This window comes from Mauremys reevesii, linkage group 8, assembly GCF_016161935.1.
Source record: "Mauremys reevesii isolate NIE-2019 linkage group 8, ASM1616193v1, whole genome shotgun sequence".
In the NCBI taxonomy this organism is placed as follows: domain Eukaryota; kingdom Metazoa; phylum Chordata; order Testudines; family Geoemydidae; genus Mauremys; species Mauremys reevesii.
This window is the reverse complement of record NC_052630.1, coordinates 3,260,879-3,275,318: the sequence shown is the minus strand read 5'-3', so window position 1 is coordinate 3,275,318 and position 14,440 is coordinate 3,260,879. Positions and strand designations below refer to the sequence as shown.

At 47.9% G+C, this 14,440-nt stretch overlaps 1 protein-coding gene across 5 annotated transcripts in view; it reads left to right on the top strand.

Annotated features, from left to right (window-relative positions):
• Positions 1 to 14,440, top strand: part of CYFIP2 (cytoplasmic FMR1 interacting protein 2) — a 76,697-nt gene that overhangs the window by 23,622 nt on the left and 38,635 nt on the right. For 2 of the 5 annotated variants that reach the window (XM_039484831.1, XM_039484834.1), the window contains exons 9-20: positions 1,112 to 1,216; positions 3,036 to 3,127; positions 6,564 to 6,681; positions 7,620 to 7,739; positions 8,238 to 8,363; positions 8,724 to 8,890; positions 9,294 to 9,441; positions 9,760 to 9,913; positions 10,477 to 10,633; positions 11,623 to 11,719; positions 12,660 to 12,736; positions 14,245 to 14,353. In XM_039484831.1, coding sequence (XP_039340765.1) covers positions 1,112 to 1,216; positions 3,036 to 3,127; positions 6,564 to 6,681; positions 7,620 to 7,739; positions 8,238 to 8,363; positions 8,724 to 8,890; positions 9,294 to 9,441; positions 9,760 to 9,913; positions 10,477 to 10,633; positions 11,623 to 11,719; positions 12,660 to 12,736; positions 14,245 to 14,353 — 1,470 coding nt within the window. Of the gene's footprint in view, positions 1 to 1,111; positions 1,217 to 3,035; positions 3,128 to 5,014; positions 5,455 to 6,563; positions 6,682 to 7,619; positions 7,740 to 8,237; positions 8,364 to 8,723; positions 8,891 to 9,293; positions 9,442 to 9,759; positions 9,914 to 10,476; positions 10,634 to 11,622; positions 11,720 to 12,659; positions 12,737 to 14,244; positions 14,354 to 14,440 lie in introns of those variants that run through there. The other 3 variants (XM_039484832.1, XM_039484836.1, XM_039484833.1) reach the window with 3 other exon arrangements.

Here is a 14,440-nt window from a genome sequence, read left to right as displayed (position 1 = left end):
ATATCATAGAAAATATCATAATGCCACTATGTAAATCCATGGTATACCCACACCTTGAATAATGTTTGCAGTTCTGGTCTCCCCATCTCAAAAAGCGTAAATTAGAATTGGAAAAGGTGCAGAGAAGGGGTATGGAACAGCTTCCATATGAGGGAAGATTAAAAAGACTGGGACTGTTCACCTTAGAAAGGAGATGACTAATGGGGGATATGTTAGAGAAGTCTATAAAATCAAAAATGACATGGAGAGAATGAATAGGGGAGTGTTGTTTACCCCTTCACATACCAAAAGAACTGTGGGGAACCCTGTGAAATTAATAGGCATCCAATTTAAAACAAACAAAAGAAAGTTCTTCACACAGTGCACAGTCAGCCTGTGGAACTCATTGCCATGGAATGTTGCGAAGCTGGAAAGTATAACTGGATTCAAAAAAGAACTAGATAAGTTCATGGAGGATCGGTCCATCAATGGCTATTAGCCAGGATGATGAGGGATACAAGACATGCTCCGTGTGTCCCTAAACATCCAACTGCCACAAGCTAGGACTGGATGACAGAAGATGGATCACTCTAAATTACCCTGTTCAGTTCATTCCCTTTGAAGCATTTGGCACTGGCCACTGTCAGAAGACAGGATATTGGGCTAGATGGACCATTCGTCAGACCCAATATTGTCATTCTTATGAGATTGTCCTCAACATTTGTGAGTTTAATCTGGAGCAGAATGTTGAACTTTCCCCAAGTGAACATGGCTTTTCATTACAAACAGGTTGAAATTTCACCAGGGGAAAAATTATGAATTTTTTCAAATTTGCTCTGGGATGAGATTTTTCCATTTTTGTTTTAACATTTTATGGCAGTAGAAACCACCTTTTGTTCTTGAAAAAACAAATAAAGCAAAAGATCAAGGCGAATGTGTTATGTATCCACAAATATTTGATTTTCCCTACTCTACCCATCGCCAATTTCACATGGCTGGAGCTGTGATACAGGACCCTGAAATCATGCCTTCTCATGCCCCATAAAAAGGAATTCCCTTCTGACCTATGCTATCTATTTATCATTTCATCACAATAACTCTAGCCTCTCCTGTTGTCTCCATGTCCTTCCAGGTGATGGGCTTTGGTCTGTACCTGATGGATGGGAATGTCAGCAACATTTATAAACTGGACACCAAGAAGAGAATCAATCTTAGCAAAATAGACAAGTTCTTCAAGGTCAGTGGCCTGTGCAGGTCAGGTTTGAGATTGTTGTAAATTAATGATCCACACGGCTTGGGTGTGATTTTTAAAGCAAACAACAAACGTATTTAAAGTTCAGAAAAAGGCCTAAGGATCTTGAGCCTGATCCAGATCCTTCTTGAGATGGCGGAGATGGTTGGATTGCCATGAATCTGGGTGAGCAGGTAGTCGTTTGTACTAGCTTGAGAAATACAGGGTTTTCCAGCCCTATTGAAATTCTAGTCTAATTCGTTATGGTCTCTGAGGTTAATGATTGGCTTTTCTTTTCTCTTTACCCCACCATTGACACACCATGAACCCAAGGAGCCAAACAACCCTTTGCCTTGCTTTGTGCATCCTCATTTCATCTGTAAACCAGAGCCCCTGTAGGATAAAAATATGAATTGGAAGCTTGTGTCCACCTCAAAATGCTCAAGGGGTTCCATAGAGAATTAATGCCAAGCTTTGCTGGAACAATTTCCCTTCCTTCGTTCTGGGCTGGGCTGTAGCTGTGTGCCATGCTGCGCTCAGGGAGTGGGTGGCAAAGGGTCTGTGCAGGATAGGGAACACAGGACAAGTTTCCGCCTGATTCCTCCTGGGACTCTGCATGTATGCCAGGGTGTCCACCCAGACCAGACCAGCTCCACTGGCTGCTGCAGAAAAAACAAAGGGCCAAGTCTCTGTCCTTATCCCGCCTCTCTTTTCCCTCTTCGGATGGTCCAGTACCTAGCCCTTAGCAGAGCACCTGCAACCCCTGGCTTGGATTGCAGCTGTTCCCTGCATAGGAGAGCGTCTTCTCCCTTCCATTGCTCACATGCACAGGGCCAGACATAAATTGGCCCTGTAGCTTTGGGGCACATCAGCACTAGCAGACATGGTAAGATCTGGCATTGAGTAGTTGTGGCTGCAGCAATGAAGAGGAGAATAAAGCAGGTTTTCCTTGTGAAATGTATTGTATCCTATTAACTATGCTAATACTTGCCGTTAGCTTTCCTTCCACTGGGTCCTTTTGCCAGTAACTTTCCTTTCATCAAGTCCCGTTAACTTAATTTTCCTCCTAAAACGGGGTGGTGGTGGGGAAATCCCTGTACTATTAACGATTTCTGCCTCATTCGAGTGAAAATGAAAACCAACCTTGTACTTAAATGGATGAATATTGCTAAACCACAAAAGGATTTTGTCACTCTCATCACTTCCTGTAAACTCATGGTGATGTCAGTGTAGGAGATGCGTTGAGCCCGGGAACTTAGGTTAGACTAAAGCATTTAGATCCTCGGGAGACTAAACTGTTGTGTGTCATGGGCAGAGAAGAGGAGAGACCAAGGTGCCACCAATGCCCGAGGCCGTTTTTGAAGCAGCAGGAACCCCGAATGCTAGAGCGCTGCTTTATTTCTCTTTGAGGGGGAGGGGAGGGACGGGGTGACTTGTTCAGGGTTATGTATGTATCTTTTCTATAAATACACTCTTCTCTCTCCAGCAGCTGCTGGTGCTTGTGCCTGGCCCATTGCCTAGGGACTCCCGGGGGCTGGAGATATGGCCCTGTACATTACTGAGCAATAAACGGGGTATCACCAAAACCAGGGGCCCGGAGGTCTATGACAGGATGATCCTCCCTATGTAAAAAGCCTGGCATTACTTTTCAGTCATTTTCATGATCTGGGATGCCTGTGCATCCAGGTGTGCACGTCCCCCTCCACTGGCAGGCCCGATCCAGCACCTCAGAGGCAGAGGATGCCTTCTTGTGTCCTTTTGTGTTGCTCTCCAGCCAAAGGAAAACCTCTACCATGTTTCAACCGTCTTATGTTTTCTTTTCCAGCAGCTGCAGGTGGTTCCTTTATTCGGCGATATGCAGATAGAACTGGCCAGATACATTAAGACCAGTGCTCACTATGAGGAGAACAAATCCAAGTGAGTGCCTGCCGTAATGTCTCTTGGCTTCCATGTGTCCGGAAAGGGGAGGGAGTTGTGACACTCCTTCTCTAGTGTGTGAGGTCCGTGCGTGGCTGGCTCCGGGTGCCCAAGGGTGCCCAAGGGTGCTTGGGCAGGAATGCACAGAAGCGATTGTGCCAGAATGTGAGGTCAGTTGTCTGTGCAGGCGTATGCGCGTGTGTGTGAGAGACAGGTCGTTCCTGCAGGCACGAGTGTGTGTGTGTGTAGGAAAGTGGGAATGTGGACATAGAAGTGTGCCCATATGTAGGGTGCACTGGGTGTGTGCTCACAGTCATTGGTGATTGTGAGTGTGCATCCATGTGAGTGTGCTTGGGTGGCTGTGAGTTTAGGCACATGAGTGTCATATGGCTCCATGCTCATGCTTGTGTACTTGCATGGGGGGGGAGGGGGTAGCTGTGAATGCAGGTCTGAGTGTTCATGGGATGGGTGTGTGGGCACTCAGGTGCACAGGCTGTGTGAATGTGAGTGATGTGTGCCTGCTCTGGGCAGATTTTAATCCACATTTTTGATCCGGGGTACAAAATCCTCCAGAGCATGAACACAGCACTGGATTCTATCCGAGCAATAGGCAGGGCACCTTTTCCAGTGGAAGCAGTTACAGTGAAGTCACCCCTCAGCCCTTCCCAGGCAGGAGGTTTTCATATGGGACACAAGGAATGAAACATGCACCTACCAGTCAGATCCATTTGACCTGGATTTCTTAATAGTGGTGATTCCATTTTTCTCAAACAGCTTCTTTCCCAGGGGCTCGGTGGTGCTGTGGGTTTGTGGAATAGTCTAGGATCTGGATTCAAATCCAGTTTAGCTCTCATGTGAAATGAGCGTGAAGCTGTCAATTTTAGATCACATCACATACACCCCAAAACACCCCTCTCTGCACAATTTGGTGCAGTGGTCAGTTACTGCTCCAAAGAAAGTCAGTGATGGATATGGATATCCCTGTGATAGGTTGGGATTAAGGTGCATTTGCAGCTTTGCACATGGCACGTGAGCAGTGCCTGACTGAGATAAGCTTGGCTATTGTCCCAGATATCCATCTGGCTTTCCATGCGCATTCATCTGTGGGACTAAATAACAGAAAAGCAATACAAAAATGTGCTGCTTTCGTGTCTCCATTGTCCCAAGGAGCCTCTTAGGCATTGATTGGTTCAGTCCTTGATTGTTCCTAAACCAACATTGTCCGCTGTGTTAAACTGCCACTGCTGGTTTTTGTGAAGTGGACTCAAGTCCACATAAAATGAGCTAAATGCTTCAAACTCAGTTCGCTTCTCTTCTCAAAGTTAGCTTGAAGTGGAGCCTCAAAAGTCATTAGTTCACTTATCTGTCCACTCTAGCTATCCAGGCTCTTCTTCAGTGGTCTCATTAAGGGAGCAGTCTCCAATCAAACTCTCTTTTCATTGGGCTAGGAAATTACACACAGTGTTTAAGCACCAGGCCTTCATTTCTATTCCAATTTCACAATGGAGGCCAGGAACACCTAGGATAGGCTTCCACTCCTCCTGCACGGTCGGCTGGCTGGATGCGTCCTCATGTACCTTCCCAACTAAGAATGTATCTTCCCTTCCCTCATTCTTTGAGCTGTTTGGACAATGTTAATTATTTTTTCACAAGGATGGTGGGGTGGGGTTTCAAAAATTCCCACCAGAACTTTTTTTTTTTAAACAAAAAAACGGGTTTTGAAAACTTCTTTGGAAAAAATTTTTGGTTGGTCGTTCCAAGTTTTCAAAAATCAAAACTCAGATTTTTTTAACAAAATGTATCAATAAAAAAATGGAAATTTTTGGCCAAAGTGAAAATGTTTGTTTTGGTCAAAAAGCCATTTGTTGATTTAAAAAAATGTTTCAATGAAAAATTTCTACCAGTTCTCCTCATTTTGCCATCCTAGAGTCTAATTAGCTGTCTACCTGTCTAATCACATTGCTAATGTGCCCATCACCGCAGTACACGGGCACCACATATCTCTCCTCACCCTGCCTTGCCTTCTTCACACGCTTCCTAACTGAAGTTGCATGGGACTTTGGCGACGAAACTGCTCCAAGTGTGTGTTGGGTGGGGGGGCATTTATTCCCTGCACTCTTTTAGAATTGCATTTTCATCATTTTCCCCCTTTCTGTCCCTTCCTCCCACCTTCCTCGCTCCAGATGGAATTAATTGTATTTTTCTTGCACGGCATTTTATTTCTTCACTGTGGACTACATTATATGTGGCAGGCCAGGCTGGTGCAGCATTGGCCATCCCTGTTAACCTGCCGATTCTCTTGTGGGAAGCACAGGACACTGAAACGGGTAAGAGCTGAGTAATGGGATTCTGGGATAGCACCATCAAGCACATAACAGAACTTCAGCCATCACAAGTACCTGCGCCAGGAGCTTGTGTGGATATAGTCTCGTGGGAACGTTCACACCACAAGCAACTTATTCAAGTCCCTCTCCTGTGCACAAAGGTGTCAGGCAGCATCCAGCCACGGAGCAGAAACAACACCTTGTGTCTTACCATGGCCTGTCACGCGGCACGACGAGCCAGTTCTGAATACTCGAAGCAGTCGCCATGGTGATAGTTCATGAGAATCCCATGGGCTGACATTTGTGTGCAAAAAATATTTTTGTGATAAGGCCAAGTTCCAAGTCTGGATAGTTCATGATCAGGAATTCAGGAGCTAAATTCATTGACTAGACCTAGTTTTTATCTACACTAATACTCTTTTATACTGACCATGTAAAGGAGCCAGGACCCTCACTTTAAGGTCCCTTAAAGCTGCCTCCCTGCAAAAGAGAATCCAGCCCAGTCAATCGTTCTCTGCATATTTAATTATATAAAGAGTTTTTGCTGGGGTGGGAATATAATCCAGGACCAAAAGAAGAGTAGGAAGGAAGCACATTTCCTTGCAGTCCCCTATTGTGGTAGAAAGCACAAACCAGACCTTCAAGGCTGGACTCACAGAGGATGATATTGTCCGGAGATGGTTATCCTTAGGATTGGGAGGTAGGGATTGGCGGTGCACAGCCTGCATTGCTCTTATTCATTCCCTGAGGACTCCCCATACAGCAGCATGGATAGCAGCCTAGAGATGGCTGGCTGTTCGCCTCCCTCCAGGGCCGGAAGGTAAGTACAGCATGGCTAGCTGCATTAAAAGGGCGGAATTGAAGGAGGGTTGTCCTGGCAGAAGAGGTAGATGAGAACCCTGTGTAACACCATGTGAACCAGCCTCTGGATGCATCACACACACGATTTGTCCAGTGTCTCAGGGTGGGATGCAGGAGAGGACTGCTGTATGCTGTGTCCTGATGCTCTGACGGTGGCAGGCTTTCAGAGCGCCCAGGGAAGGAGGCAGCTGAGCGGAAAGTCGTGTTCCGCCAGATGCCCTCGCAGTTAAAGAGGCTGCTTTTCTGCCCAGGTGGACGTGCACTCAGAGCAGCATCAGTCCCCAGTACAACATCTGTGAGCAGATGGTCCAGATCCGAGACGACCACATCCGCTTCATCTCAGAGCTCGCTCGCTACAGCAACAGTGAGGTATGTTTGGGCAGCGGCTGCCTCAGGCTGCCACCTGAGATGGCGGACGTCACCCGGGGTGAAGAAGGAGGAGTCCAGTGAGTGGTACAGCACCTCACATCCATGTTCCATGGGGGGGCGAGAGAGACATGAGTGGTACAAACTACTGTTAAAGTCGTCAGTAGACGCAAGTAGTGTAAACTGGATGAGCTTCTAGGCATGCTGCAAAAGCCACTTATCTCTTTGTTACAATACATAATTATTGACAATATAGTTCATATGAATAATATTGCAACAAAACATGTGTAATTCATTATGTGTCAGAGCAGCTAGGGCTTTGCACAGGTGTCTTTTTATTATTTAAATGGAAATAAATAAAATACCTTCCAGGGCTTTGGAGGAAGATTCGTGGGAGAGACTAAAAGACCTGTCTTGCTATTTTGATGTATTGGCTGACTGAGTCCTTTCATATTTGCCTGTGATTATTATTTGCTGCTGGGTCATCATTAGTCATTATTCGCTAATTGGCAGGGTGCCTAGACCTTTGAGTATGGGTGTTTTTCTGTTGTTATTTAAATCAAAATAAAGGGGTTCACAAAGAGCTGTCTTATATTTGGGGCATCTCAGGAAAATCTCTGAGACACTGGGATGATAAGGAAGGAGTTGTATTTTCCCTTATGTTATAGGAGAGACACCACTGAGTCCCAGGTCTGTAGGAAATACGCTGCTTGTGCGCTTACTAAGAGTCATGTTGAGCTAGGATTGTAACAATAGTTTGCTGTTCCTGTGGGGGACACGTTGCCCGCTGCATTTCTGGCTCGGATTATAAAACCACATGACATTGATTTCATCTGGGATAAGGGGAGCTAGACCTCTCATTCCGTAGCTTGCAGGCATGGCTGAAGAGCGTGGCTTTGGGTTTATGAATCTAATTTTGCCACTGTGTGGGGAATCTCCAGGTGGTCACCGGCTCGGGGCTGGACAGCCAGAAGTCAGACGAGGAATACAGAGAGCTCTTTGACTTGGCTTTACGGGGGCTGCAGCTGCTCTCCAAGTGGAGCGCCCATGTCATGGAAGTGGTGAGTACCAACAAGAGTAACATCCCCACCAGGGGCTTGCTACCCTGCCAATGAGAAATGTGAAAATTTAGTCAACTGTTTTGAAAACAATTTTCACTGAAATTTGAAATTTTTCATTGAAATTTCAAAATTTGGCTTTTTTTGGTCACCTTTTCTAAAACGGGGGTGATGCTGACAGCTCTTTTATTGAGAATTCTAGGAATAACTATTAAGGGTCAGCTTGATGTTAGAAAAGTACAAGAACTTAATGCCAGTGGCCCAGAACTTACTGGCAACCCTACAATAAACAAAGCCAAATGCTTGCACACCACAGCGGAATAAGATGTGGAAATAGCTTGTTTTTAAGCTTCCCAAAGGAATTATTATCTATAAACAACAGTAGTGGAGGCGAGGGAGTGTTTTTCCAAAAGGATGGAAAGCTCTCTTTGCGTGATGCACATTTCACTTTGCTCAGCTGTGCTTGTTACTAGTTGCACTGGTTTTGTTTTCTCCTGCCAGTATTCTTGGAAGCTGGTACATCCCACCGATAAGTTCTGTAACAAAGATTGCCCAGGCACCGCTGAGGAGTACGAGAGAGCCACCCGGTACAACTACACCAGCGAGGAGAAATTTGCCTTTGTGGAGGTAGGTGCTAAGCGTGGCTTGTTTTGCCCAAAGGGCTGGGCAGCCCTCAGAAGGAAGGATGCTCTGATGGCTAAGGCAGTAAGCTGGTAGATCTGCGTTCAGTTCCCTGCTCTGCCATAGATTCCCTGTGTGACCTTGGGCAAATCACTTAGTCTGGGATTTTCAAAGCTGTCTAGGGGAGTGACACACCCCATCCCCCACTGACATTCAATAGAAGTGGGGCACTTAATTCCCTTCACAATCCCAGGGTTCATGTCTCAGCTCCCCAGCTGCAAAATGGCAATAATGCTCCTTCCTTTGCCACCAGAGTTACCTCTGCAAACACAAGGAAACTTATCTAGTTTTGTTCCTTTTACCCAGGTAATTGCCATGATCAAGGGTCTGCAAGTGCTGATGGGCCGGATGGAGAGTGTCTTTAACCAGGCCATCAGAAACACCATCTATGCAGCCCTGCAAGACTTTGCCCAGGTGACCCTCCGGGAGCCATTGAGACAAGCAGTCAGGAAGAAGAAGAATGTCCTGATCAGGTGGGGTCCAAAATGTAACTTAAAGCATATCTGTATGTAGTGTTCTCCTGTCTGCAGCCCAACCCCCACGGGCGACCCTCTGTGGGGGCAGCCCTCCCACAGCTGTAACCAGCCATACACCACACCCACAGCCTGCCAGTGCACCTCGCCCAGCACTCGTGAGCAACAGACCCATAATGAACCAAGGTGAGTTGCTCCTCCTCGTGTGACCAATGCACCTGTAACCATCCGGCGGGTACAGTCCAACCCTGGTGAGCCACCCTCCCAAAACCAGCCGGTGCGAGTAGCCATCCCACCATGTGGCCATTCACAATGTGTTTTCTCTTTTCTTATGAGCATGGCGTTGGGCATTTTCTCCGTACATTAAGAGGCAAGTTTTAAAGTTTTGCTTTCACCATCCCAGCGTCCTTCAGGCAATCCGGAAGACGATCTGTGACTGGGAGGGAGGTCGGGAGCCCCCTAATGACCCCTGTCTGAGAGGCGAGAAGGACCCCAAAGGTGGATTCGATATTAAGGTCCCTCGACGAGCAGTGGGTCCATCGAGCACACAGGTACGTAAACCATCTCCACTTCCCCAGGGAGTCCCCAGTGGTGGCCCATTCTGGGGGTTAGCTGTTGGTCCATATAGTCTTCTCTTTTCCAAAGTCTTTGCTTATGTCTTACGCAGGTAGCTCCCATTGTTGCCTTTGGTGCATCGCTTGTCCTACGATACATAGGGCCGTCTTCTTTGTGGGTCTCTAATTAATAATGGAAGCAGCCTACAGGATCCAGCCATTGGGTGGAAACTCCCTGGGACGGGGGTGGGGGGGCTTTCCTGTAGCGCACCATGTGCTGCTGTATCAGTCAGGATGCTGCTGGTGTTTTTAAAGCTTTACATGGTGCGGACCATGCTGGAGTCACTCATCGCAGACAAGAGCGGCTCGAAGAAGACTCTGAGGAGCAGCTTGGATGGGCCGATAGTCCTGGCCATCGAGGAGTTCCACAAGCAGTCCTTCTTCTTCACTCACCTTCTCAACATCAGCGGTGAGGCTATAGCAGAGGTGGACTTACACCCGGCCCTGGCCGGCTGCGCTGCACAGGCGGGACGGGCGTAGGCAGCCTGGTGCGACAGGTTGTCTTGCTCAAGAGTGGCCTCGCCAGCAGATTTTACTTTGAAACAAGGGTTTGCACTTCAGTCTGATTTCAGGCGTGTTACCAGACCCTGGCCACCTCTTCAGTGAGGACGAATGCTACAGTACTAGCAAATGAAGGGTGGTCTTGTGGGAAGGCTCTGGGCTCTTTTCCTGGCTCTGCCTCAAACTCCCCGTGTGACCGTGGCCAAATCACTTGATCTCCCTGAGCCTCAGTGCCCCAGTTTTAAAGTGAGGATCATAATCCTTTCTTTCTCCTACCCTACGGTGCTCAGGTACCATGGCGATGGGTGTGGTTTAAGAACTGTGATGGAATAGAATAGTTAAACCGCATTTAAAATAAACGCTATGCCTGGCCTACAGGGCCTGCCCTTTGCTGTGGGTTTCCCCTAGTTCTCTTGCAGACAGTAAACTCTGTGCCCTCCCGGTGTGGGGGAAAATCCTGTCTGTTTCCAGAAGCCCTGCAGCAGTGCTGTGATCTGTCCCAGCTCTGGTTCCGAGAATTCTTTCTGGAGCTGACCATGGGCCGCCGGATCCAGTTCCCCATCGAGATGTCCATGCCCTGGATTCTCACGGACCACATCCTGGAAACCAAGGAACCCTCCATGATGGAGTAAGAGCCTAAGGGTGGCTGTGGGTGGGTTCATTAGCTGGAGCTCAGGGCACTAAGGAGCCTATCCTAGGGGACAGAAGTTTTATAAGAGGATTATGATAAGTATTCGAGTGCGTATGTGACTTTGTGATACAGTTGTGCGCGACCGGTCCCTTTGTTCTGTTTGTAGAACGCCTAGCACGATGGGGGCCTGGTCCTTGGCTGGGGCTCCCAGGCACTGCAGTAATACAAGTAATAAATAATACTAACTCTTGTGCCATTTGTTATGCATTATAACCGCTTCCTTGTGAAAGAAATTGTTTTCCACTCCAGGGGCAGGTGCTGCAGACACTAAGGTTCCTTTGCAAAGCAAGAGAAGCACAGAAGTTTCTTAAAGGGCAGACAGTGAATTTCCTGGCATGGACGGGGATGCGGGGAACTCTCAGCTAGCAGAAAGCCAGCTCTCCTCTAGCTACTTCCAGCAACTGTGATCTAGGGACTGTGGGGGGAGTTTCAGGAGCTGGAGTAGGTGGAGCTGAATGGCACAAGGTTGGAGAATTCTCCATTCCAACAGCCCTGCCTGGGCTGGAGTGGTTGCAGATGGGCCATATGCCTTGTACTGGTGCTCGGTGCATCATCACCATGTGTGGGGTTGGGAAGGAGTTTCCCCCCAGGTCCGATTCACAATGACCTTGGGGGTTTTACGCTTTCCTCTGCAGCGTGTGGGTTGCTTGCGAGGATTATCTGGGTATATCTCACTTCATCCTCCCCCTGCCGCTGCGGGAGCCTTGGACACCAGCCCACCTTGGTCCCTCCTGTTCTCTGCCTGTGGCACATTGTAGTCGAGTCTCCTGTGGGCCTCAATACTTTGGCCTCATTGCGATTGTTGGGTTGAGTGTGTGGGTGATGGTGGTGCCCTGTGGCTTATAGGAGTTGAGACTAGATGATCAGATGGTCCATTCTGACCATAAACTCTATGACTCTAACATGAACTGCTTTCTTCCCCTCAGGTACGTGCTGTATCCCTTGGACCTATACAACGACAGCGCATATTATGCCTTAACCAAGTTTAAAAAGCAGTTCCTATACGATGAAATTGAAGCTGAAGTAAGCTCTGTTCTTCTTTATTTGACTCACTGTGCTATGAATGAAGCTCTCCCCCTTGCTTCACAAACGTGTCCTGTTTGACTGAACAGACCAATTTTTCAGTGAATTAATTAGAGGCATTCCCTAAAAAAAACCAAAAAAAACCCCTGAGAAATATTCAAGAGAAGGCCACAAATTTCCAAAGAAGCCTTTGTGCTCCTGCTGACCAATGGCCCAATCGGCAATCAGCTCCATGTGGATCCAGTGAAAGCAAAATATTCACGTCCGGTGTGTGTAAAGTGTAACTGATGGCCAAAGAGTCATGAGATGTCAGTGGGGAAAAAGGCAAGAAAGGACATGGAGAGCAGAGCTGGGCAATTATTTTCAGCAGATAGTAAATTTGCCAAAAAATGCATTTTTCTTAGCATCAAAACTATTTGCAAATTTGAATTCGATTGTGTCATGGCGTTTTCTTTCCGTAACTGTCAAAGCCTTTCATTTCGATTTTTTTAAAACAGGCTGTTTTGACGTTTCATTTTGAATTGACGTCTCGTTTCGAAATGCCATTCAAAACGGTTCGTTCAGCTCGTTTCATTTCAACAAGAAAAAACAAAACATTCTGTTTCAGTTCAAATCAACATGGTTTTCCAGATTTTCCACTCAGCTCACACTGAGAGATAAAGGGAACAGGGGATGGGAGAGGATGGCTTTTACGGTAGGATTCATAACAGGCAAGAAACATAAATGCTCAGTGGTCTGCATTCCTTTATCATGAGAGCGTGGAAACCCCTCTGCTGGGTGACAGGAAATGTAGGGTAAAGTGCTTTGTTAGTGATGTTGTTTTATTAAAACAGTGTTTCTCTCTCTCTCACACACACACATACGTGCTCACACTTGTTCTAAGAGCCTATTTCTTCGATGTTGTTTACTCCCTTGTGATGTATATTTCTTTCTCTGGCAGGTGAACTTGTGTTTTGACCAGTTTGTGTACAAGTTGGCAGATCAGATCTTTGCCTATTATAAAGCAATGGCTGGCAGGTATGAGAATCCCATTGCTGCTGATGGTTGTTATTACTGTTTGCTCTGCGGTATCCTCTAGAGGCAGGGCTCAAGGATGTGTTGTGCTATGTGCTGCAGGCACACAATAGAAGAGACAATCCCTGCCCCAAAGTGCCTATAGTTGGTACCTGTGACCAGACCACAATAGATGGATCTAACAAATAAATTGAGGGTGGGGGGGGACAGAGCTAACAGCAAAACAAAAATTAGCATAATAAGAAGCAATCTGAGCACATTGCTGTGAATGCTAACGCTGCAACCTGAGCCCATGGAAGACGGGTGGTCTCCCGCCAATGATGTCATTCCCTGAAGCAGAAGGTCCCCCATCCGTGAAAGAGTCCCAGTGTCAGCTACCCAGTACCTGCCAACACCTGCACGTGTCAGACCAGCCATGCACTCATTGGGCTTGTCTAGACAGAGAGTTAGCGTCAATGGTGGTAGGTCGGTGCGCACTTGGGAGCTTTTAGTGCGCGGTAGCAGGGCCCAGGCAGGCCGTTAGGACAGGGCACACCGGCGCTCTATAGATGTACGCCCCGCCTTGCCGCGCACCCACTCTCCATTTACACAAGCCGTTGGTGGTGCGTCCGTGAACAATGGACAACAGGGCGGCAGCCCCGGGGTAATGACGGCAGCTGTGCGTCTGACTAGGGAGGGGTGTCGAAGAGTGACTCACTGGACAGCACACTGGCTCGTGGCTGAGGGCTGCCTGTCAGGACCTGCCCCTCAGACGTCGCCTGCCAACAGCCATTCGGCCCCTGTGGCGGTCTGTCTCTTCTAATGACTCGGTGCTCCAGCCAGGCACGTTCAGTCTCACTCCTTCCGGGGTATCAGGTGTCCACTACATCCTCCACCCCTCCTGGGCTGCTCTTTAACCCCACTCTTCTTTCAGAGTAGCGGGTTCCCAGGCGTCTCCCTACCATCCCCAGGCAGACTCCAAGCCAAGCTACTGCTGCCTGCCCGGGGCCTCCATCTCCCTCTTCCTCATCTGGAAGACTGACCCAAGAGGCTACCCTGCTGGAGTCTAGACCCTGTTTCAGGACCCATTGGGGGGGGCTGGCTCCACCCCTGTGGGTGCCTTTCCCAGAGAGAGGGAACTCTCCCCGACTTCTACTGAGCCTCCTCTCCCTGGGTCTCTCTTCTCACTGGCTTGAGCTCCTTCCTTGAGGAACACCCAGCTCCTCCCCAGCTGAGACCGATAATAAACTGCCCCCAGCACGCCCTCTGGTTACAGCCAAATGGCTGCCTGAATGCTCGGGCACCTATTAACCCTTTGTCTACCAGTGTGGGGTTAGACACCCTCATGACATAGGGGTATCAAAATATGGTTAAAGAGAGGGAGGAGGGGTTGGGAGAACTCTCCCTGCTCATAAAGGGGATGACTCAGAGAAGCCAGGACTCAGAAGGGGATGTACTTGCCCTTGGAGAAGATTAAGAGGAAGGAGAAGGGTTGATGGGGCAAATGTATTGATAATATTTTCCTTTTCCAGTGTCTTACTGGATAAACGTTTCCGGGCTGAATGTAAGAATTATGGAGTGATTATCCCTTACCCACCGTCCAATCGCTACGAGACATTACTCAAACAGAGACACGTCCAGGTACAACAGACGCAGCAGCCTCCGACATTTCCTAAAGGTCTCTTGATCTCTAGGGTATTTAGCCAGGTCCTACTGTCAACTGAAAAT